The sequence below is a fragment of the Larus michahellis genome, chromosome 2 (assembly GCF_964199755.1).
Source record: "Larus michahellis chromosome 2, bLarMic1.1, whole genome shotgun sequence".
Taxonomy (NCBI): domain Eukaryota; kingdom Metazoa; phylum Chordata; class Aves; order Charadriiformes; family Laridae; genus Larus; species Larus michahellis.
The window spans coordinates 3,725,319-3,744,007 of record NC_133897.1 but is presented as its reverse complement, the minus strand read 5'-3'; the positions used below and the strand labels follow the sequence as shown (position 1 = coordinate 3,744,007).

The 18,689-nt window shown below is 50.3% G+C and overlaps 2 protein-coding genes across 7 annotated transcripts in view; both read right to left on the bottom strand.

Moving 5' to 3' along the window:
• Nucleotides 1-711: 711 nt before the first annotated feature.
• IBA57 (iron-sulfur cluster assembly factor IBA57) lies at nt 712-6,345 on the bottom strand. Its single transcript, XM_074573904.1, has 3 exons — nt 5,862-6,345; nt 3,199-3,545; nt 712-1,971 (listed from the first exon to the last, which is right to left on the bottom strand). The coding sequence occupies exons 1-3, from the start codon at nt 6,161-6,163 to the stop codon at nt 1,580-1,582; spliced, it is 1,041 nt and encodes a 346-aa protein (XP_074430005.1). The 5' UTR covers nt 6,164-6,345; the 3' UTR covers nt 712-1,579.
• A 4,961-nt stretch (nt 6,346-11,306) lies between these two features.
• Nucleotides 11,307-18,689, bottom strand: part of GJC2 (gap junction protein gamma 2) — a 40,532-nt gene continuing 33,149 nt past the window's right edge. For all 6 annotated transcript variants that reach the window (XM_074573898.1, XM_074573899.1, XM_074573901.1 and 3 more), the window contains one exon: nt 11,307-17,656. In XM_074573898.1, coding sequence (XP_074429999.1) covers nt 16,389-17,636 — 1,248 coding nt within the window. In that variant the 5' untranslated portion in view covers nt 17,637-17,656 and the 3' untranslated portion in view covers nt 11,307-16,388. The remainder of the gene's footprint in view (nt 17,657-18,689) is intronic.

The following is an 18,689-nucleotide window of genomic DNA, read 5'->3' as shown; positions in this document are numbered from 1 at the left end:
CAAAATCAACCCTGCACCTCCACGGCCAATCGCCCGACCCTCCAGCCCAACCTCACCCAGCTGAAGCTGTTAACGATGGAGCAGGCTGCGAGGGAAAATAAAAAATGGAAGGATAGCGTGGATCAGGGCTGCCCTCTCCCATTTCTGCCACATCCTTCCTCTAGAAGTCATCTAGTATTACCTCTGAAAAAAAAAATCAACCTGTGTGTTTATTTTGTGTCTAAGCAGCCGCATTTGTAACCTGCAGCTGTTGGCAACAGAAAAGCCTTTCACATACGTTACAAAGACAAAAGAAACGTGTGTGCGACAGAAAGAGATGCAGGGCTTCCCCTAACAGAAAAAACATGGTGTTTATTCAGGCTGTGTGTATACCAGGACAATATAACTATTCTGAGAAGACATTGCACAATGGGCAGCAGAGGAAGAAAAGGCGCTTCTGGCAAAGCGGCATCAACGCGGGCAGCACAGTCTCGCCTTTGTGGCATTCGGAGGATCCAGAAAGGGTGAAGAACTGCAGTTTCGTTATTTTTTCCAGCAGAAAGACTTTCTTAACAATCTCAAACCTGACAAAAGGGTGTCAGCGATGACAAGAATGAACAGCGTAAGACGTTTCTTGTCAGCAAACAACCCAAAAAAGTATTCTGTTGTGTATCTTCACACAAGGTAAATAAAAGGCAGTGTCTCTACTCTTTCAGACAAGTCACATTTAAATTATTGATACAATAAACTTTTAATGAGAGATTCCACAAACTCATTTTACAGCAAGCATAGATTTTTCACCAATATGAGCATTTTTCACAAATCCCCTTCACAGTACCAGTGACACTGAAACAGTGGCAAAATGTGCTTTGGACGGTTTTTGTTACAAATATTCATGCGAGGTCTTGTTTTTTTGGCCAGAATGGGATCTCACCAGCTCATCTCTCTCATCACCCCCTTCTGCACAACGCGCCATTCCAAGAGCACGCACGCAATGGAATTATCGTAATACAACAATACAACAGTCACCCCAGGCCACGCACCAGTGCGCCTTATTTCTGTAAAACACCCCTTTTCTCTCCGAAACAGTCGTTTGGGCGAAGGACGGAGGTTGGGAGCGGCAGAGGAGCTGGCTGCTGCTGGCTGTGCTCCCTCTGCCGGTGCTGAAGCTGGGGACCGGGATGTTTGAGAGCTTTCACACCGAGGACGACTTATTAAAATCAAGGTCTGAAATGTGGAGTACAAGGAATTCCTCTTCCTGAACATAATTACAAGTTGGAGTGGTGGGAAAAACCACCCACCCAATCGGGAAGTTTAAGAAGCAGCTCAATGCAAGGAGTCATTTGCAGTGAACAATTTAGCCTGAGTACGTACCTTGTGCAAGGAAAGAGTGGCACACTCGCCGTTGAAAAAAGACATTATAATACCACAGAATGGTTACTCTGAACAGAAACATTCAGTGCACGCAATGGATTTGAAGAATCCTGGAATCCTGGCATCAAACACCACAAACAACAGCTGAAGGCAGAGTCGCCTTCCCAAACTTACCACACAAGAATATATCCTCAATAAGGCAAATGTGCGAGTGGTGGTTCCTCATTTATTTACTAGCAGTTTTTGGCCACCACTCAGGTATACTTGCAGTGAGCTTCACTTTATCACCCGCTACATTTAGGCAGAGCGTTTCATTTATATTAGCTAACCTCAGCAAAGCTATACCCAGTTCACCTCCTCCTGCCCGGAACTTGCCAGCTGACTTTCCCGATTCAGTTAAGATCTCGGCACCCTCGGGAATGCTGTCCTTGGGAAGCGGAGCTGAAAAGTGAACTGGCAGCAGACGTTTGCGGATGACACCCATGTGGTGGGTCCTGGCTGTCAATTCCTGCCCGATGTAACAGCCTTTGGTAAAGCTGATACCATTCATGTAGGCCAGGTTTGATTCCAGTGGGAGGGCTACTCCAGGAGGGAGATCTTTCACACCTTCGGGAATTCCTAGGAAAAAAGTAAAACCAATGGGTAAATGCTGTAAGACCTTCAGTATTTAAGCTTTCTGGAGTGTGCCTCCTTGGTCATAAACCAAGAGAACCCATAAGAAGCAGTGTGAAATAATGAACTTCCCAGTACTCTGGTTTGGACCTAAGTGAAATCATTAGCCATAAACGACGTTTACTGTTAAGGGCTAACAGAGAACAGCACTAGAACCTAATTTCACGAAGCGTACAGCACCTCCCAAGCACACCGGTGGAACTTCAAAGCACCCAGAGAGATGCAGACTCCCACACAAAGGCATCAACGTTGATGTCAATGCCAAAATCTTTCTCACCCACAACCTACAACTTGACTTTACTGTCGATAGACAGTTGGCCGACTGTCTTTCTTAAATCCCAAATGCCGAATGTCTGTATAAGTAGTTGTCCTTTTAGTGACCAATGACACAAAAATATTATTTTTTTGAAGCAGAGCATTGGACCAAGCTTTCTGCAGTGGCACCGCAAGAGGAGTGCTGGTGTTCTAGGGAAGTGGCACATCCCCACAGTCCAGCCCAGTCTGACCCATTAACAGCTTGCTTTTCCGAACCAGACGGACTCAGGTTCATGCAGAGGACCATGATCTTTCAGTCCGCCAATTAATTTAATCCACTGTCTGCGTGGACACAGTAAAATCGATGGGAGCTCTGCGCAGGCAGGGGGACTCCCAGGACCAAGTTCCCTCTCATTTCAATCATCCGTCCCTTGGCCTCCGAGTTAACTCTGCAAATCCAGTCATGCATTTTTAGGAAAGTACGTTAGGGTGTTTCCTTTTCCTCCCTTAGCAACAAGGAAAACACACACTGTGCACAATCCCAAAATAATCAAAATGACTCAAACCACAGAAGTCTCCCTCTAAGAAAATGAATAACTCTGGTTTTCTTTTGTGGTTGGCGTTCCTGACCCACTGCCCCATAATCTTAGTAATAGGGAACTATACCCAAATATTGATTCTGACACAAGAGAGAATTGTAACTACCAGATCACTTCTATCCTCAAAGTAGTAAATAATACCTGTACTTATTAACAAGTTAAACACTTTGAGACATACCAATGTGGCTTTTATAATTTATTCCTCTGTCTTATATCAGCTTATGGACTCTGATAATAAGACGGAGCTGTGAAAATACATAAATAAATAAATTTCCCCAAAATCCAGTGACACAGAGTGCAAAACAGGACTTGGCTTTACCTTGTTTGTACCTGTGCCTGTGGTAATCCTGAATATTTCCAATCTGACTCCCAGGGATAATCTCCGACAGATTTGCTCCTTTTTTTGTAATCAGTCTCCAGCCCATGACTTCTGTCCTGGGGTCAGGAGTTAAAATCAGAGCCTGGTCTGCAGATTTAGCGAGGGAACTGGCGATGTCTCCAGCCTGCTCCCCAGGGACGACGGCCCACAAAGAGAGGTCAAGGCAAGGGGCGATGTTTACTTTCCTCCGGATCTTGTACAGTTTGAGATGTTTTTGTATGGCCTCCAGCACGCCGCCGTCACACTCCAGCAGGATGTGCGGCTCTTCTTCTGGATTCTCGTGGAGCCTAAAAAAGTAACACCTACAAGGTCAGAAAAACAAACCTCCCACAGCAGCAGAAGCCAACACGCTTTATCTTGATCCTGGTGCGAATCCAGGGATCTGGGGAACCTCACTGATGGCTGCTGGTGCACACAAAAGCAGCACTCAGCTCCCTGAAATATTTTTTTCAGCCACCCGTTCCACTATTTTCTAGTAAATGCTGCCTTCACCTCTCCTGGGGACAGAAATGGGTCTGGCCTTGCAGTTTTCTGTACCAGTCACACTCACCTAAAGCGACATGAGTTTCAGCAGGAGAAGAGGCTTCATTCAGCTCTGCCATCCATTAATTACCACACTGTTACCCTCACGCGACACTCCACCAGCCCAATTTTTCCCTGTCACCATACCTGGCTATAGGGTGTAATTATTATATGTCATCTGTCAGTGACTATGGTGTCTGTAAGGCAGCACAAAACGCTTGTTTTGTATATGGCCTGAATATACTCATAGATGCCGTGCCTGGGTCCTGCCCTGAGGCCTGCTTTAAACATACTAAGATTACAGAACATAGAATTGTCCAGGTTGAAAGGGACCTTTAAGATCATCAAGTCCAACCATCAACCTAATACTGACAAAAACCACCACTAAACCATGTCCCTCAGCACCATGTCTACCCATCTTTTAAACACCTCCAGTGATGGTGACTCAATCACTTCCCTGGGCAGCCTGTTCCAATGCTTGATAACCCTTTTGGCGGATAAATTTTTCCTAATATCCATCCTAAACCTCCCCTGGTTCAACTTGAGGCCATTTTCTCTTGCCCTATCGCTTGTTACTTAGGAGAAGAGACTGACCACCCCCCTCGCTACACCCTCCTTTCAGGTAGTTGTAGAGAGCGATAAGGTCTCCCCTCAGCCTCCTTTTCTCCAGGCTGAACACCCCCAGTTCCCTCAGCTGCTCCTCACAAGACCTGTGCTCCAGATCCCCCACCAGCTCTGTTGCCCTCCTCTGGACTCACTCCAGCACCTCAGTGTCCCTCCTGTATTGAGGGGCCAAAAACTGGACACAGCACTCGAGGTGGGGCCTCACCAGTGCCGAGATTGAGGGCGACGATCACTGCCCTAGTCCTACTCACCACACTATTCCTGATAGAGGTCAGGATGCTGTTGGCCTTCTTGGCCACCTGGGCACACTGCTGGCTCATATTCCACTAGGCAGCTTTCCACCCACTCTTCCCCAAGCCCTTGGCATTCATGGTGGTGGTGTGACCCAAGTGCAGGACCTGTCACTTGGCTTTGTTGAACCTCACACCATGGGCCTTGGCCCATCGATTCAGCCTGTCCAGATCCCTCTGAAGAGCCTTCCTACCCTCCAGCAGATCAACACTCCTGCCCAACATGGTGTCATTTGCAAACTTACTGAGGGTGCACTCGATCCCCTCATGCAGGTCTTTGATATTAAACAGATCACAGAATCACAGAACGGTTTGGGTTGGAAGGGACCTTAAAGATCATCCAGTTCCAACCCCCCTGCCATGGGCAGGGACACCTCCCACTAGACCAGGTTGCTCCAAGCCCCGTCCAACCTGGCCTTGAACACCTCCAGGGATGGGGCAGCCACAGCTTCTCGGGGCAACCTGGGCCAGGGCCTCACCACACTCACAGTAAAGACTTTCTTCCTAATATCTCATCTAAATCTCAAAGGCATTACCCATTGTCCTATCACTACATCCCCTTGTAAAAAGTCCATCCCCAGCCTCCCTGGAGCCCCTTGAGGGACTGGAAGGGGCTCCAAGGTCTCCCCGGAGTCTTCTCTTCTCCAGGCTGAACCCCCCCTAGCTCTCTCAGCCTGTCCTCACAGCAGAGGGGCTCCAGCCCTCCCAGCATCTCCGGGGCCTCCTCTGGCCCCGCTCCAACAGCTCCGTGTCTCCCCTGTGTTGAGGCCCCAGAGCTGGAGGCAGCACTGCAGGGGGTCTCCCTCGAGTGGAGCAGAGGGGCAGAATCCCCCCCCTCGCCCTGCTGCCCACGCTGCTGGGGATGCAGCCCAGGACGTGGGCGGCTTTCCGGGCTGCGAGTGCACGTTGCCGATTCATGCCGAGCTTCTCAATTATGCTATTCCACTGAGGTAACTCACAGAGGCCAGCGGTGAGAAATATCCAGAGCGAGCCCTTTGGTTTTTTTACGCCTTGATTTGCAGCGATGAACCAGGAACGCCTCAGCGACTGGCGCGCAACGTGGCGGCCGAGCAGGGAGAAGCCCGCCAAAGCGGCGCGGCCCCGGTCTCCATGGCAACAGAAGGCCCCCGCTCCCCCTGCCCGCCTGGCCCCGCCCCTCGGCCTCACCTGTAGAGGATGACGTCGTACAGGCAGCGGCCCTGGACGCTCAGCGCATGCGCGTAGAGCGCGCGCGGCAGCCCCGCGGCGGGAGGGGGGGCCCCGTCCCCCTCCACCAGCCGCGTGACGTCATTGGTGAGGAGCCCCTGGAGGAAGATGGCGGCCTCGGCGCCCCGCACCGCCAGCAGCGCCCGGCCCAGCTGGAAGCAGGCGGCGGCCCCGCTCCCCCCGCCCCGCCACAACCGCCGCAGCCCTGGCAGGGTGGTTGTTGCTGTTGCCGCCGCCGCCGCTGCTCCCGCCCTCACCAACATGGCGGCGGGCAGGCCGAAGGCTGTCAGAGGGCCCCGCCGCAGCTCGCCGCCGCCGTCGCCGCCATCTTGTGTGTGTCGGCGGGGAGGGCGCCGCCGGCCCCGCCCCTCTCTCCCTCCCGTCCCAGGGGCAATCGGGTACCGGTCGGGTAGAGGTCGAGGGGCGTTTTGGGGAGTGATGGGTCCTGGACACCCCTAGCTCTGCCCTGCAGCTGCACGGAGGGGCGGCAGCGTCCCGCTGGGTCGCGGGTCCCTCCGCCAGGCAAGGGGACGATGGAGGAAGGGAAGGAAACGGCCTAAACTAAAGCCACCTCCTGCGGTTTGGTTGTGCGAGTCCTCGGGGGCTGTTCAGGCTACCTCTGCCCTGCTCTCGTGGCTGCTCGCAGCATTCCTGCTCCCTTAGTCATTCCTTCCCCCCCCCACCCCCCTGCCGAGCCTTTAATCCCCTGGAAACTGCAGATGGATAGGGTACGTACCCATTCTCCTCCAGTGGTGGTTTGGCTGGCGTGCTGGAAACGCTGCTGCTCCAAAGGTTCCTGTTTTCCACTCTATTTTAATGCTCCGTTGGATATGTTTCTAAAGGACCCATCAGCTGGCCCCATCCTCTTTTAACACTCCTGGAAAAACAGTCAGTAGCTCTCTTTTGGAATCAACGACAGTGTTTGACAGTAGTAATTTCTACTCATTGACACTGCACAGAAATAAAGTCCCCGCATTAAAAGCGTGGAGCTGAAGGTGCTGTTCTCCTGCCTCTTTAACATTAGTTAGCGCTGTGAAGGGCCCAGGTAGCCCCAGGTTTAGCTGCAGCTGCTTACGCTGGAATTCATCCCACAGTTCAAGACATGGCCGTGAGTCACGGCTGTCATTTGTGATTGCTTTTCTCCAGTTGCCGCGAGTCGGTTTAAGGCCATTCTGCCCCTTGCTGCGGCCAACGCCGGTGCATGTGCGGCTCTGCAGGGAGGGGGCTCAGGCTGGCCCAAAGTGAACTCTGCAAAACAGAGCCATCTGTGTTCACCGGGACAAGCAGCACCGGTGCAGAGCTCCAGCTCAAACACACTGAACCTAAAACCCTGAGAAAAGGGGCTCGTTTTTCAGGAGCTGCAAATGCAATGGCAGCAGCCAGCGCATCCAACCAGCTGGCCCTTGGGCAGGACCAGGCGCTCCCTGCGTGTCCCGGCAGCGATAACCTTATCACATATCCCTGTGTGCAAGGGGACAGATCCGCTGCCGGTGGTGGAGAGCGATGCGGCATGTTGGCCCCTGAATTCGGCGCTGGCCCTGCTCGGAGGCGACGCTTGTCAGGCAGCTGCGCCGGCAGAGCAGGTGGAGAAATAAAAACAGGCCGCGGATGTGATTCAAGGTGACCTTGGCGCACAAACGCACTCTGCCCAGCTGCTGGCACGTGCTGTGTGTAAAAAATGGGGCTGAGGAAACCTGCCTTCCTTTAAACCAGGGCTGAGGATGCAGAGAGCTTTTTCCTCTCCTTGGAAGTGTGAATATGCCAAGAGTAGGAGCTGCGCTTTGCTTTTTAGAGATCTGGGAGAAGGGTGAAAATCATGTAGCTGGAAGCACGTCTGGGCTGAGACGCGAGGGTCAATGGGCACCGGGGACCCACATCCAGATCCAGCTTTGGCCCTTCTTTGCCCAGTGCTGCATCCCTCCCTGTTGCACCCACCAGGACACGGTGGCAGTCCTGTGAGCAGCCCTTTGTCGTCTCTCTCAGTGCATGCCTGTGCTGCCTCCTAACTATCACACGTGTTGCGTGAACCCCCCCCCCGAGCATATTTGAAAGGATGGCAACGGAAAGAAAAGTGAAAACGGAAAAGCATTAGGGAGCCAGTTTGAGCCTTTATTTGGTTTTTCACTTCCTACAGCTTTTATTCACTTTTTTTCTGGGTTTTCTTTTAGCACAGAGTTACGCTGCCAGTAAAGGAGTATTTAAACATTTCAGTGATCAGAAAATACAACTTTGCCAGTTTAGAACATTAAATTGGCTCAGGGAATGGTTTGAGGGAAGCTATAGTGTGGTCAGGACCTGGGATGCTGAGAGCCAGGGGGAGGTTTGTGGCAGCGCTCGCTGAGCGTGTGTCTGAACTAAAAGTAGGGGACCTGAAACCTGGTTGGAGGGACAGCGTGATTCCCAGAGCTTTCTGTGAGATTAATTTGGCAGATATTGATTGGGTGATTCTTCCCTGTCCTCCACATCCATTGCTCAATGCTCTTTGGGTGAAGTTACGGTGACTTTAAACCCCACTAGCAGAGCAGGACCCGTCTCCACTGGCATCAGCATGGACTTGGCTGCTGTGTTTAAGGCTCCCAGGTATGGTCACGGATCCCCTCCTTCCTTTCCTCTGAAACCAGAGTCCCAGCTCAGCAACCGAACAAAAAGGAAAGCGTGATAAAAGGAGTCTGTGTCCTCAGGTTTCTTCTTCATTTCTGTGCTTTGAAGGCAGTTTAGGAACATCAAAATGGCCTGGTGCTGAGTGGGGTTGGCAGAGGCAGAGGGAATTTTGAAAAGCAAATACTCTGTGATGCTCGGTCGACTTCTGTCAGAGTCTCTGACCTAAAATATCTAAACTTATACTGGAAAACCAGTCCTCTCCTCTATGGAATTCATCTACCCAAATGTGGACATCCGCACCCGAGTGGGCTGGGCTCCTTTGTAGGTGACAGAGGTGAAAAAACACTTTCGGCATATTTTACCCTGAAGCCTCTGCATAAACCAAGTCACACCAGCAGCGCCAAGAAGTGCCTCTTCTCCCCACCCAAGTGGTCCTGGGGGGACCATCTCCATGCAGGCATCTAATGGTAATGGAGATTGGTCTCTCCTCTGTACCTAAGGCTCTCCACGTCCCGGTGAGACCATAAAAGGTACAGCTCCCTCTTATGATACTGCACCCACAGCAGCCTGATGAATTGTCCCCCACCAGCTTATTCATTTCTAACGTTTTTTGTGGAAGGAGAGCTGGTGGCACGGGTGGCAGGGTGATGAGATGCAACGTCTCCAGCTAAGCCCTATCCCAAAGGGGACATCCCCTGAAATCCCTCCCCCAGAGGAGCATCTCTCACCCAGGCAGGTATCTCGGGGCAGCTCAGAAACCTTTCTCACAGCTAAGAAAATGGTGGAAAAGGACAGGGAATCTCTCTCTCTGTTCCTCACCGGTCCCTGGGCAGTTGCACAAGCTGCCGGCAGCCTCTTGCTCCATCAGCTTTCCACTCTCTGCTCTCCCACTGCCCGAAACCCTGCCGTGTCTGGGGCTTGCTGCCTGCCGGAGCAGCAGGTCAGCTCGCGGCGGCTCATCCTCGGCGTTTATTCATCCATAACTCAGCTGCACTAGCATAAAGCGGGGATAACTGCTGTCTCTCTGCAGCCAGCCCTGCGGATTAATGCTGGTATAATAAACTCTGTTTCTCCAGCTTTTTCTTGGGGTGCTAAGCACAAACTCTCATCCACGAACCCACGTGAGCTGCAATTATTCAACCCTAACCCTGTGCATTAAATACTCCCCAAGCTGTGCTCCAGGAGGTCAGTCGCAGGCAGCCAGCAGCTGGGATGCGGGGCTGCGGTAAACCAGAGCAGCACTTCTGGCACGGGGACAGTATCCCACAATCTTGGAGAGGAAAACACATATTATGGCCTGGGCAATGCAAAGGCCGGTGAAGAGGTGGGGGAAATTGCAAGGACAACAGGCTGGATGTAGAAATAAAGTAAATTGGCAGCTCAGGAGCAACCCGGCTGAGTTTGCAAGGAGTGAGTCTCTGCACTGAAGGGGTTGTTCTGTGCTAGCAGGGCTGAAAATGAAGGTAAAGCTGTTATTAGCATCTCCCCAGGGGGAGCGATTAGGAGTTAGTGAGATGCTGTTGACAGGAATACTGGCTGCAGCGTGGAGCAGCTGAGGAAAAAGACGGGTCTTGTGATCCCAGAGAGAACGGGACGCTGGAGGGTGACTGGTATTTTTCAGCCTGGCTTTCTGAAGGAATGAGGGGTTTTGCAATTGCTCTGTGTGTTTCCAAAATACAGGCAGATGGAGGCTGGTTTTGCCGCTCCTCCTTCTACTGAGCATTAGACTCAGGGGCACCATCACCCTCTGGCTCTGCCCTCCCTCTGTCCCTAGCACACTCTCCAGCGACAGCAATTTGGAGGTGACCCGGGGACAAGGGACGAGGCTGCTCCTCACTCACTCCCCACTGATGCCAGTCACCCAAGCCATCAGGGCAGGACGTGGCTGCCTGGGTGTTGGGGCACAGAGACCTAGAGCAAGCCTGGCAGCGAGGGATGAAGGACTGCTAGCGAGGAAGACTCGCTACAGGGTTTGTTCCTGCATGACTGTGGCTAGCACCAGCATCAAGCTAAGGTCAGCCACCCGTTGGTGCTTCAACGGCCGAGTAAATCTGGTACCAACCCAGCAGCCAACAGCAAGGATAAGTTCACTTTATTCCTCGGACCTTTATGGTTTGAAGGACGCCTTGTTATTTAGCAAAATTTTTCTTTCTTTTGCATGTTTGATGTAGCGCTGCAAAGGATGTGACCTACGAGGCTAAAGTGCTTCTGACTATTGATCTTCCTTGTGGACTTCTTTGAGGATCCTGTTCTTCTCTGTCTCTTGGTGGGAGCTGGCCCTGCTCATGTCAAAAGAAGTGGTAAAGGTACCACAACTGCCAGAGAAACAGCAAAAATGCATGGTTTTGTCCAGAATTTGTTTCCTGAAGACTCTTTGGACAGTGGTTGTGAGTGAACGTGCCTGCTCTTTAAAGGGATGAGCAAAGATTGAGGTCGTTTGGAAAGTCAGGCTTTCTCACAAGTGCTTTTCCATTGTTTGCTCAGCTTGAATCATCAGTTTCTCCCCACGTCCGCAAAGTTTTCTTGCTTTTGAAAGTACAGGCTTTCCTGAGCAGTTTCAGCTCTGTGCCTGAAGGAACTGTAGGCAGTGATTCATCAGAGAGACAACACATCCCAAACAACTAGAAGGTCAACTGCTTCTTAAGGCAAAAATATTTTGCAGTGATTTATAGCCATATCTGGGAAAATAGAGCTCTTAACGTGGCTAAAAACAGGCAAATAATAGATGGAGAAGAATTTCTTGTCATCAACACTCAGCGCCCTTCTTATGGAAACACCACACGCTTTACATACTGTAACGAAATGTAAGTTTTATTCCTTTTTATTAGTAATGGATGTGGAATAGCCAGTTGAAGAGTTGGGCTGATGTATCTTTCTCTTTTGACCAGTGTTTAATATTGTAACTACAGTCCAGATGTAACATTTACACTGAAAAATACTTACAGATTCAACCTCATACTCAAAAAATTTCTAGTACAAATACAGTTAGTACATAAAAAAATGAACGACAAAAAAAAAAAATAACAATCCCAGAAACTTCGTAACAGCACAGACTAGTTATGGCCTTGAGTTAAGTTCAAGTATTTCCCAGTGGAATGCAATGCAAGCAACAAGGTAATCTGGCTTTTACGTGGGACATTCCTGGCCCTGAATGGTAAGAATAGAAATATAAGTGTGGGCACTTTATCCGACCAAGTTTAGCGAGAGAGTCAACATTTATGATTAGTTCAGCTACAGAGCCAAACCCGTCTTGTGTGTGAACAAAACTGCTAACTTGTAAAAAAAAAAAAAAAAAAGCAAAGCATTAATTACACTACTAGTGTTTCTTCTGTGGCCAACTGCCTGTCGTCTAATTGAAATTCCTCGAGCCGCTGGTTTAGTTTGTAATGTTGTGATGGGGGTTTTGCTTATGGTTATGCTTATTTTGCCTCTCTATCCTTTTCCTTCCCAAACTGACATCATAAAGGAGGTATTTTTGCTCTTGCCCTGAAAGGAGTTGTTTCTGCAGAGGCATTAATGCATGTCTGTTGCCTTTGTGGCAGTGACTTGGTGGAAATATACAATATTCTAAAGGCTTTAGAGGCCAAGGAGTGGAGGAGGAAGGGGGGAAGTGAGCAACTCAGTATACATCATCATAATAATAATTCCTTATATTTCTAGGGCTGTCTGACTCAAGCTGGCTCCTGTGTGTGGCTCAGATGGGATCTGGGAGAACTGGGGTCCCTCCTCCCCAGGGTCAGAGGAGTCAGTGGTGTCCTCCGGGCTGGCTGGGACCTTGCAGGCAATTTTGCATCTCATCCAGGCAACCCATGACACCAGAGAAATCCTGCTGGGAATGTGCCCTTGTGCTTCTGTCCTTGTCAAAACGCTTGGGAAACATGAGAAAGGAAGATCAGCTCCCACTCCCAAAGCATTTTATGCAAGGAATTGTTTCAAGCCTGATAGATGAGCGGGGCTGGCTGGAAGAACGGCTGAGAGAGCGGTTACCCTGTCTCTCTGCCCAACGAGGAGGTTGTATTGATCACCCGAGAGTCTGCCCTGGCTCTAGTCCTTGTCAATATTGCAATTATTGACTCTCACTGTGGAAAACAGTGTGCGCGTATTAAATGTGATGGTGACACCAGCCGGGAGGAGGCTGCGAATCTGCTGCAGGACAGACAGATCATTCAAATCTCCCTTGGTGCACTGGGTCTGTGGTGTGAAAATAAAAAGGCAGTTTGATGGAGGACAGGAAGATCCCAACTGTACAAGCACACGTCTGAGGAGGGGAGCAGTTCCCATGCCTGCAGAAGATGGGGTTTTGGGGAGGACCAGGGTGGCAGATGAGCACATGAAGAGCAGCAGAGTGGGAAGGTGGCCTGAGGACCATCGCTGCCACACTGCTGGGAAGACATGGACTGGGTGGTGGTGGTGGTTCAAAGCCACCAAGGAAAACCATGCTAGAAAAGCAGCCCTTGGAGAAAGGTTGATGAGACCAGAGTTGTTTAGCTTAAAGCAGACTGGAGGAGGATGAAAACAGACTTCAAACACTCAAAAGCTTCTGCAGCCGTTAAAGGCATGAGATGTTCTCCGTGGCTGCTGAGGAGAGGAGACACTAGGGGTTGCAGTGAGGGGGGTTCATGTTAGCCATTAAGGAAGCATTTGATGGTGGCAAGTTCGGGAGAAGATCCATGGTCCTTTCCAGCCCTGTTGCTCTTAAGTGTCTCTGAACCTGCAAGTATGGTGCCCAGGGATCTCCTCCTGTCAGGCACTGACCAGCTATATTGTTGGGGAAGTGGGTATAGCCCTGCTGTATAAAATGGGTTTAATGATTCAATCAGTTCCCTGTGATCATGTTCTGGGGTTTCTGGCTTAAAATCTACCCCCCACCCCTCTTCCCCGTGGTTAGGCCAGGATGGTTTCCTGAAGCAAGAACAAGGGAGGCACATGCCCATCCCTGCGTTTGGTGACTCGCTTGTGAATCTGCAGGTCAGCAGGAGCCGAGGGGCCAGTCTGAGTCATCAGGAAATGCTCAAGCCGTGTCTGGGGCTGAGGGAGGTATCGCTGGTATGGGCAGAAGAAATCCAAAATCCGGACTCCTGCACAGCACAGTGCCTTCCGGCATTGCGTGAGAAGGATGAGTTTATCTGGGGCTGTGATATTGCTGCTCATCTCAAAGGAATCAGAAAAACCCAGACAGAATCCAACCATCGCTCTCCTCAGAGTTTCCATCCTTCCCTTGGGATTGTGACTTTAAATACACGCAGTTTCCCATGGAACACAGGGCTGGCCGTAAGTGAGAAGTCACATCAATATGGAGGACGGGCTTGTGCCCTGAACAGCTGTAATTACTAGGGAGCAAATTTCCACCCAGCAGCACCTCTGCTTTCCTCCCCGGCAGCCCTGGGCTGTGGACCTGCATGTGTTTATCTTTATGGTAATAGCAGCGACAGCAACCAGCCTCTCCTGCATTGCCTGGTGCAGCACAGCCCAAGAGGAGAGCCTTCCCACGCGCAGGAGAAGGACCAACAGCACGGTTGGATATGTTTGTCTCCCCACCACCGTGGTGTGAACTATCTGAGCCTGTCATTCAAAATTCACGGCAGAAAGGCTGTCCCTCCGCACGACAGATGTGTGTTACTCCTGACCATTGCTGGTGGAGGGGATGAACCGATCCTCCTCCTGGATGCAGTTGTCCATTTTCAAGGGGAAGGTCTCTAGCAGCGAGAGCAGGCAGCACTCCAGGCATTTTACTGATGCCTTCAGCAGGTCCAGGAATAAGCCTGAAAGTGTTCCCCAGACTGTTACACAAAGCCATAGTGAGTATTTAAAGCTGGATACTTCCCAGGATATTTCTTTGATTTCTTTTTAAGTCTACTTTTTTGCTGTCAGCACTGTTCTCTAATGGCATGCCACAGCTCAGTCGAGGTCTGGAGGAGCTGAAGTTCTCTGTCTGCTCCCCAGACTGCCCAAAGGGTCCGGCTACCTGGAGAACGGGCGTCCTCGAGGTTTTCAGGGACCAGTCTCAAGAACATGAGAAAGATGCCCAGCAAGAAGTCACATAGATCCAATGCATAAAAAATACTGGCACAGGGACCTGCATGTGACTTTCGGTGTCTGGCATGGCCCTGAGGGAACAGCTCGGCACAGGGACAGCTCTGTGTTCAGTGAGGATTTATTTCATTCGCGTTAGGTTTGATCCTGAAGGCTCTGCCTATTTGGGTTCTCCATGGTGGTGAATCAACCGTTGGACTCTTGGGAGGTTGCAAGAGCATCTGCCAAGCCACAGGCATCTTGGGAGCATCTCAGGGATCAGACCTGCTCTAAGACCTGGCAGAGAGGTTTCAGCCTCTACCAACCTAAATGATTCTATGATTCAGTAGGAGATGCTCCCTGTGACCCCAGTGATGAGGTTTTCTTTCTGTTTTGTGTTACTGGAGGGGTAAAAAGCCACAGCCCCACAGCTGTGCAAGAGACACAGTATGAAACCACACTGACAAAGCACGGTCTCAGCACTAGCAGGAACCTTGGAGCTCAGCAGCTTGGTTTTAACACGCTCCCAGTTCCTGTAGCTGCCTGAAAACCACTCTAAAACCAAGCCAAGCTCAAAAAGCTCCCTATAAACTAGTGAAAAACTTCCTGCTGCTGTCCTGGTCCTGTCCTCCACTGAAGCCAGATCTCCTGCTAAGCCCCACAGACAAATGCGTGACACTTGCCAGTTCCCCAGGGGAGGCTGGAAGCTGGAAGCCCAAAGACTGCTCTAGGATGAGATCAGCCATAGTCCTGGACCAGTGGGGTTTTCCCAGGAGAGGTGGAAGGCTGTAAAATTACCAGAGGGTTGATATTACGTTTATATATTCTCTCTATGGCTATATTCATACACACATGTTCATATGTGTCTGTATATATACGTACATGTACACACACACATCATATACACACTATGCATAGTTCTGCCATCTGCCACTATTTATAAGGGTGTTGATTAAACAGAAAAACAAATTTGCCAACACTGATCTTCCAATCTCTACTAAAATTCAGCAAATAAAGAAGTCCAAACCCTTTATAATTTTGTTTTCCTGGTTGCATGAAGGCACTTTCTGATGATGTGAAGCAGCAGTTTGTTAAAAACAGTGTGACTGCAGCCGTTCCCATCGCATCTGTAGCAAGCGCTACACAGGCACCAGTACGACGCAATGTCACTGCTCGCTCCTGCTGTGTAGTGTTTAATCGTATTTGCTTTTTGCTTCAACGCAGAGGAATAAAAGACGAAAACCATCAGCGCCGCGCTATGCTTTTAGGTCTCCCTGTGTAAGAGAGTTGCTGTGTTTCTGCCCCATAACCTGATGTGGGTCCCAGCTCGTGGCTCGAACGATGCCTCCTAGAGCATCTAGCAATTCAGGCAGGACATCAGCTGTAAGCATGTCACGAAGGTTCCTGCAGTGTGTCAGTTGTTTTCTTTTATCAAGGGATCAGAAATTAATTTTGATTAAGGATATTTAGTAATTAAATGCTGCCTGACCTACAGCACTCTAGCCTCGCCATGCAGGAGGGGAGCTGCTCATCGTTGGCCTGACTTCTCTCCTGAGCCACCAGGAGCTCCGCTTCTCATCATGGCACATTGTCCAGTCTCTGTTGGGAGCTCCAGTGGTGGTGGGAAACGCAGGGGGTTTGCTATTGCTCACCGGAGGTTCCCAGCTGGAGAACATGTTGGAAACAGGGAAGAAACGTCTTTTGTTAATGCGCTGGAAGACAGCATTAAATTGGTCTGAAACTCCGTTACTTTCTTGACTTCCATATAAAAATTGCGCCTGTGCCCTGTGAAACGAACGCAAGACAATACCGAAAAACAGAAACAAACCAAAATAAAAACCCCACTTACGCTGCCTTCTCTCCTTTTGGATGACGCTATATCCATACAGACGTCTTTCCATCTTTACTGCTTGAGCTCCCTTTCTCCAAACAGGCCTTGGGTTTAGCACCTTGTTTCTCCTGGGCGGTGTTGGCCCTGTTCTGCTCTACCACTGTGCCACCCGAGGCAGGACTGCTGGTTCGAGAAGGTTGTGTGTTGCCCTGGGTGCTGCTGTAGCTCTGAAACGCTATGTCTAACTGCTCCTGGGCCACTCGCAAGTGTTTGTGAAGGGTGGACAAGTCTGCTGGGAGGTTCTCGTCTGGGCTGGTGCACTGCTGCTCCTGGGCGACGTTAGCCAAGTTCTGCTCATGAGCCATCAGGCTGTTGGGGATCTTGGTGGACTTCTCCGATTTCACTACCAGGTTGTACTCAGGAGGGCAGGAGATGTTCTTTGGGTAGGCATAGTTGTAGGGAGGCTGCCTAAAGCTGTTGATTTTCCGGTTGCGAATGGCATCTCGGATGGTCCCAAACCCTAAGTGAAACATCTCACACATGTTCAGCAATAAGCACAGGCAGCTCACGACATACATCACCAGGAGAAAGATGGTCTTCTCTGTTGGCCGGGACACAAAACAGTCCACAGTGTGAGGGCAAGGGACTCTGTTGCAGACATAATAGGCTTCTACCTCAAAACCATAGAGCAAATACTGCCCTATCAAAAAGCAAACTTCAAACGAAGCTCTGGTAAGTAGCTGGAAGACATAAATTTTCATCAGTCCTTCTTGCTGGATGCGCCTCCTCCCGTCATGCTTTTGTTGCTCTTTGCTCTTGGGTTTGGCTTTGGCTTTCTCATGTTCTGCTGTATCGTCAGAGATCATGGGCTCCTCTTCGTCAGCCTCCATGGGGTCCTCCATGTTGCGCACTGCCTGCCAGTTCAAAGCAAACTGCTTCTTCTTCTTGAATCCCTTGAATTTCTTCTCCTCCTCCGCCGACCGGGCAATCCTGTGGATGGCATAGCCCAGGTACATGACCGAAGGGGTGGATATCATGATAATCTGGAAAACCCAGAACCTGACGTGTGACAGCGGTGCGAAGGCATCGTAACAGACATTGTCGCAGCCGGGCTGCTTGGTGTTGCAGGTGAACTTGCTCTGCTCATCGGAGTAGATGGACTCCCCCCCCACCGCTGTCAAGACAATGCGGAAGACGATGAGCACAGTGAGCCAGACCTTCCCCACGAAGGTGGAGTGATTGTGAATCTCTTCTAGCAGGCGGGTTAGGAAGCTCCAGCTCATGTTGGTCATAAGGGCTACTCAGTTATAACCTGCAGGAAGAGGGGGGAAGAAAGAACACATAGCTGTAAGTTAACATCTGTGGCTGCAGTCAGCGATACGGCTGTGACATTGGCACATCTGTGACAGATGAAGTCATTTTATCTCAAAGAGGCACCCTTCGCTGCTGCAACCCATCTCCCCAGTGAGGGACCATGACATGGGGCTGACCATGAGAGCGCAGCATCGGGGAATGTGCCATGGCCAGTGTGGGGATGTGCTGCACCACCATAATTGGAGGAATGGATACCTGGTGGTACCAGATAAACACAGATTAATAACGTAACAAGCCACGGCATCTACTAGGTTCACCATTACCCACTTTGTCACCTGTTTCAAGACCTTACTCAGCTGCAAGAAGGGTTTGGGTGACTGTAAAAGTGGATGCAAGATGCCATGGAAGCCATGTAGGCACAAAAAGGTGCTTAACTTGTGACAATCTCTTGCTTGCACACCATGGGCTCAAGCGCCTGAGCGGAAAGCGGGAGTAGAGGATGCTGCCCCCATCAGAGAGACTTGCGCTGCTGAAATATCTTTCATTAGCAAACCCAGAAAAATGCAAAGAATCAGCAAAAGAATGGGAATATTTATGTTTACATGCTGATGGCCCTTTTAAGTTCCTTTTGAGAAAACACAACAAAACAAAACAAATGTTTAATCAAATGCAGGCTGTTTTAAAAATAAACCTTGAAAAGATTTCAGAGAAAAACATGCACTTATGAGAAGACCTGGACAGCTGGGGAGGAAGAGCTCGTAATACCCATTTTGTGTTTAGCTTAACTTGCGATGGGGCCTCAGCCCGAGCTCCTTGGGATGACCCCAGGCATCATTAAAGGCAGGAGGCAATTTTACTGCTTGACTGGCAGCAGCCCTGACAGATACCTGGAGACACGAGCAATAGGGAAAGCACTCAGATCCAAAGAGCACCGTGGTGGGGGACAGCGAGGCTCTCACTCCATGGCAGCAGAGGATGGGATCATCCTTTCTGCTCCCCTGAATCCTTCCTCTGAATCCTTCTCAGGCTCT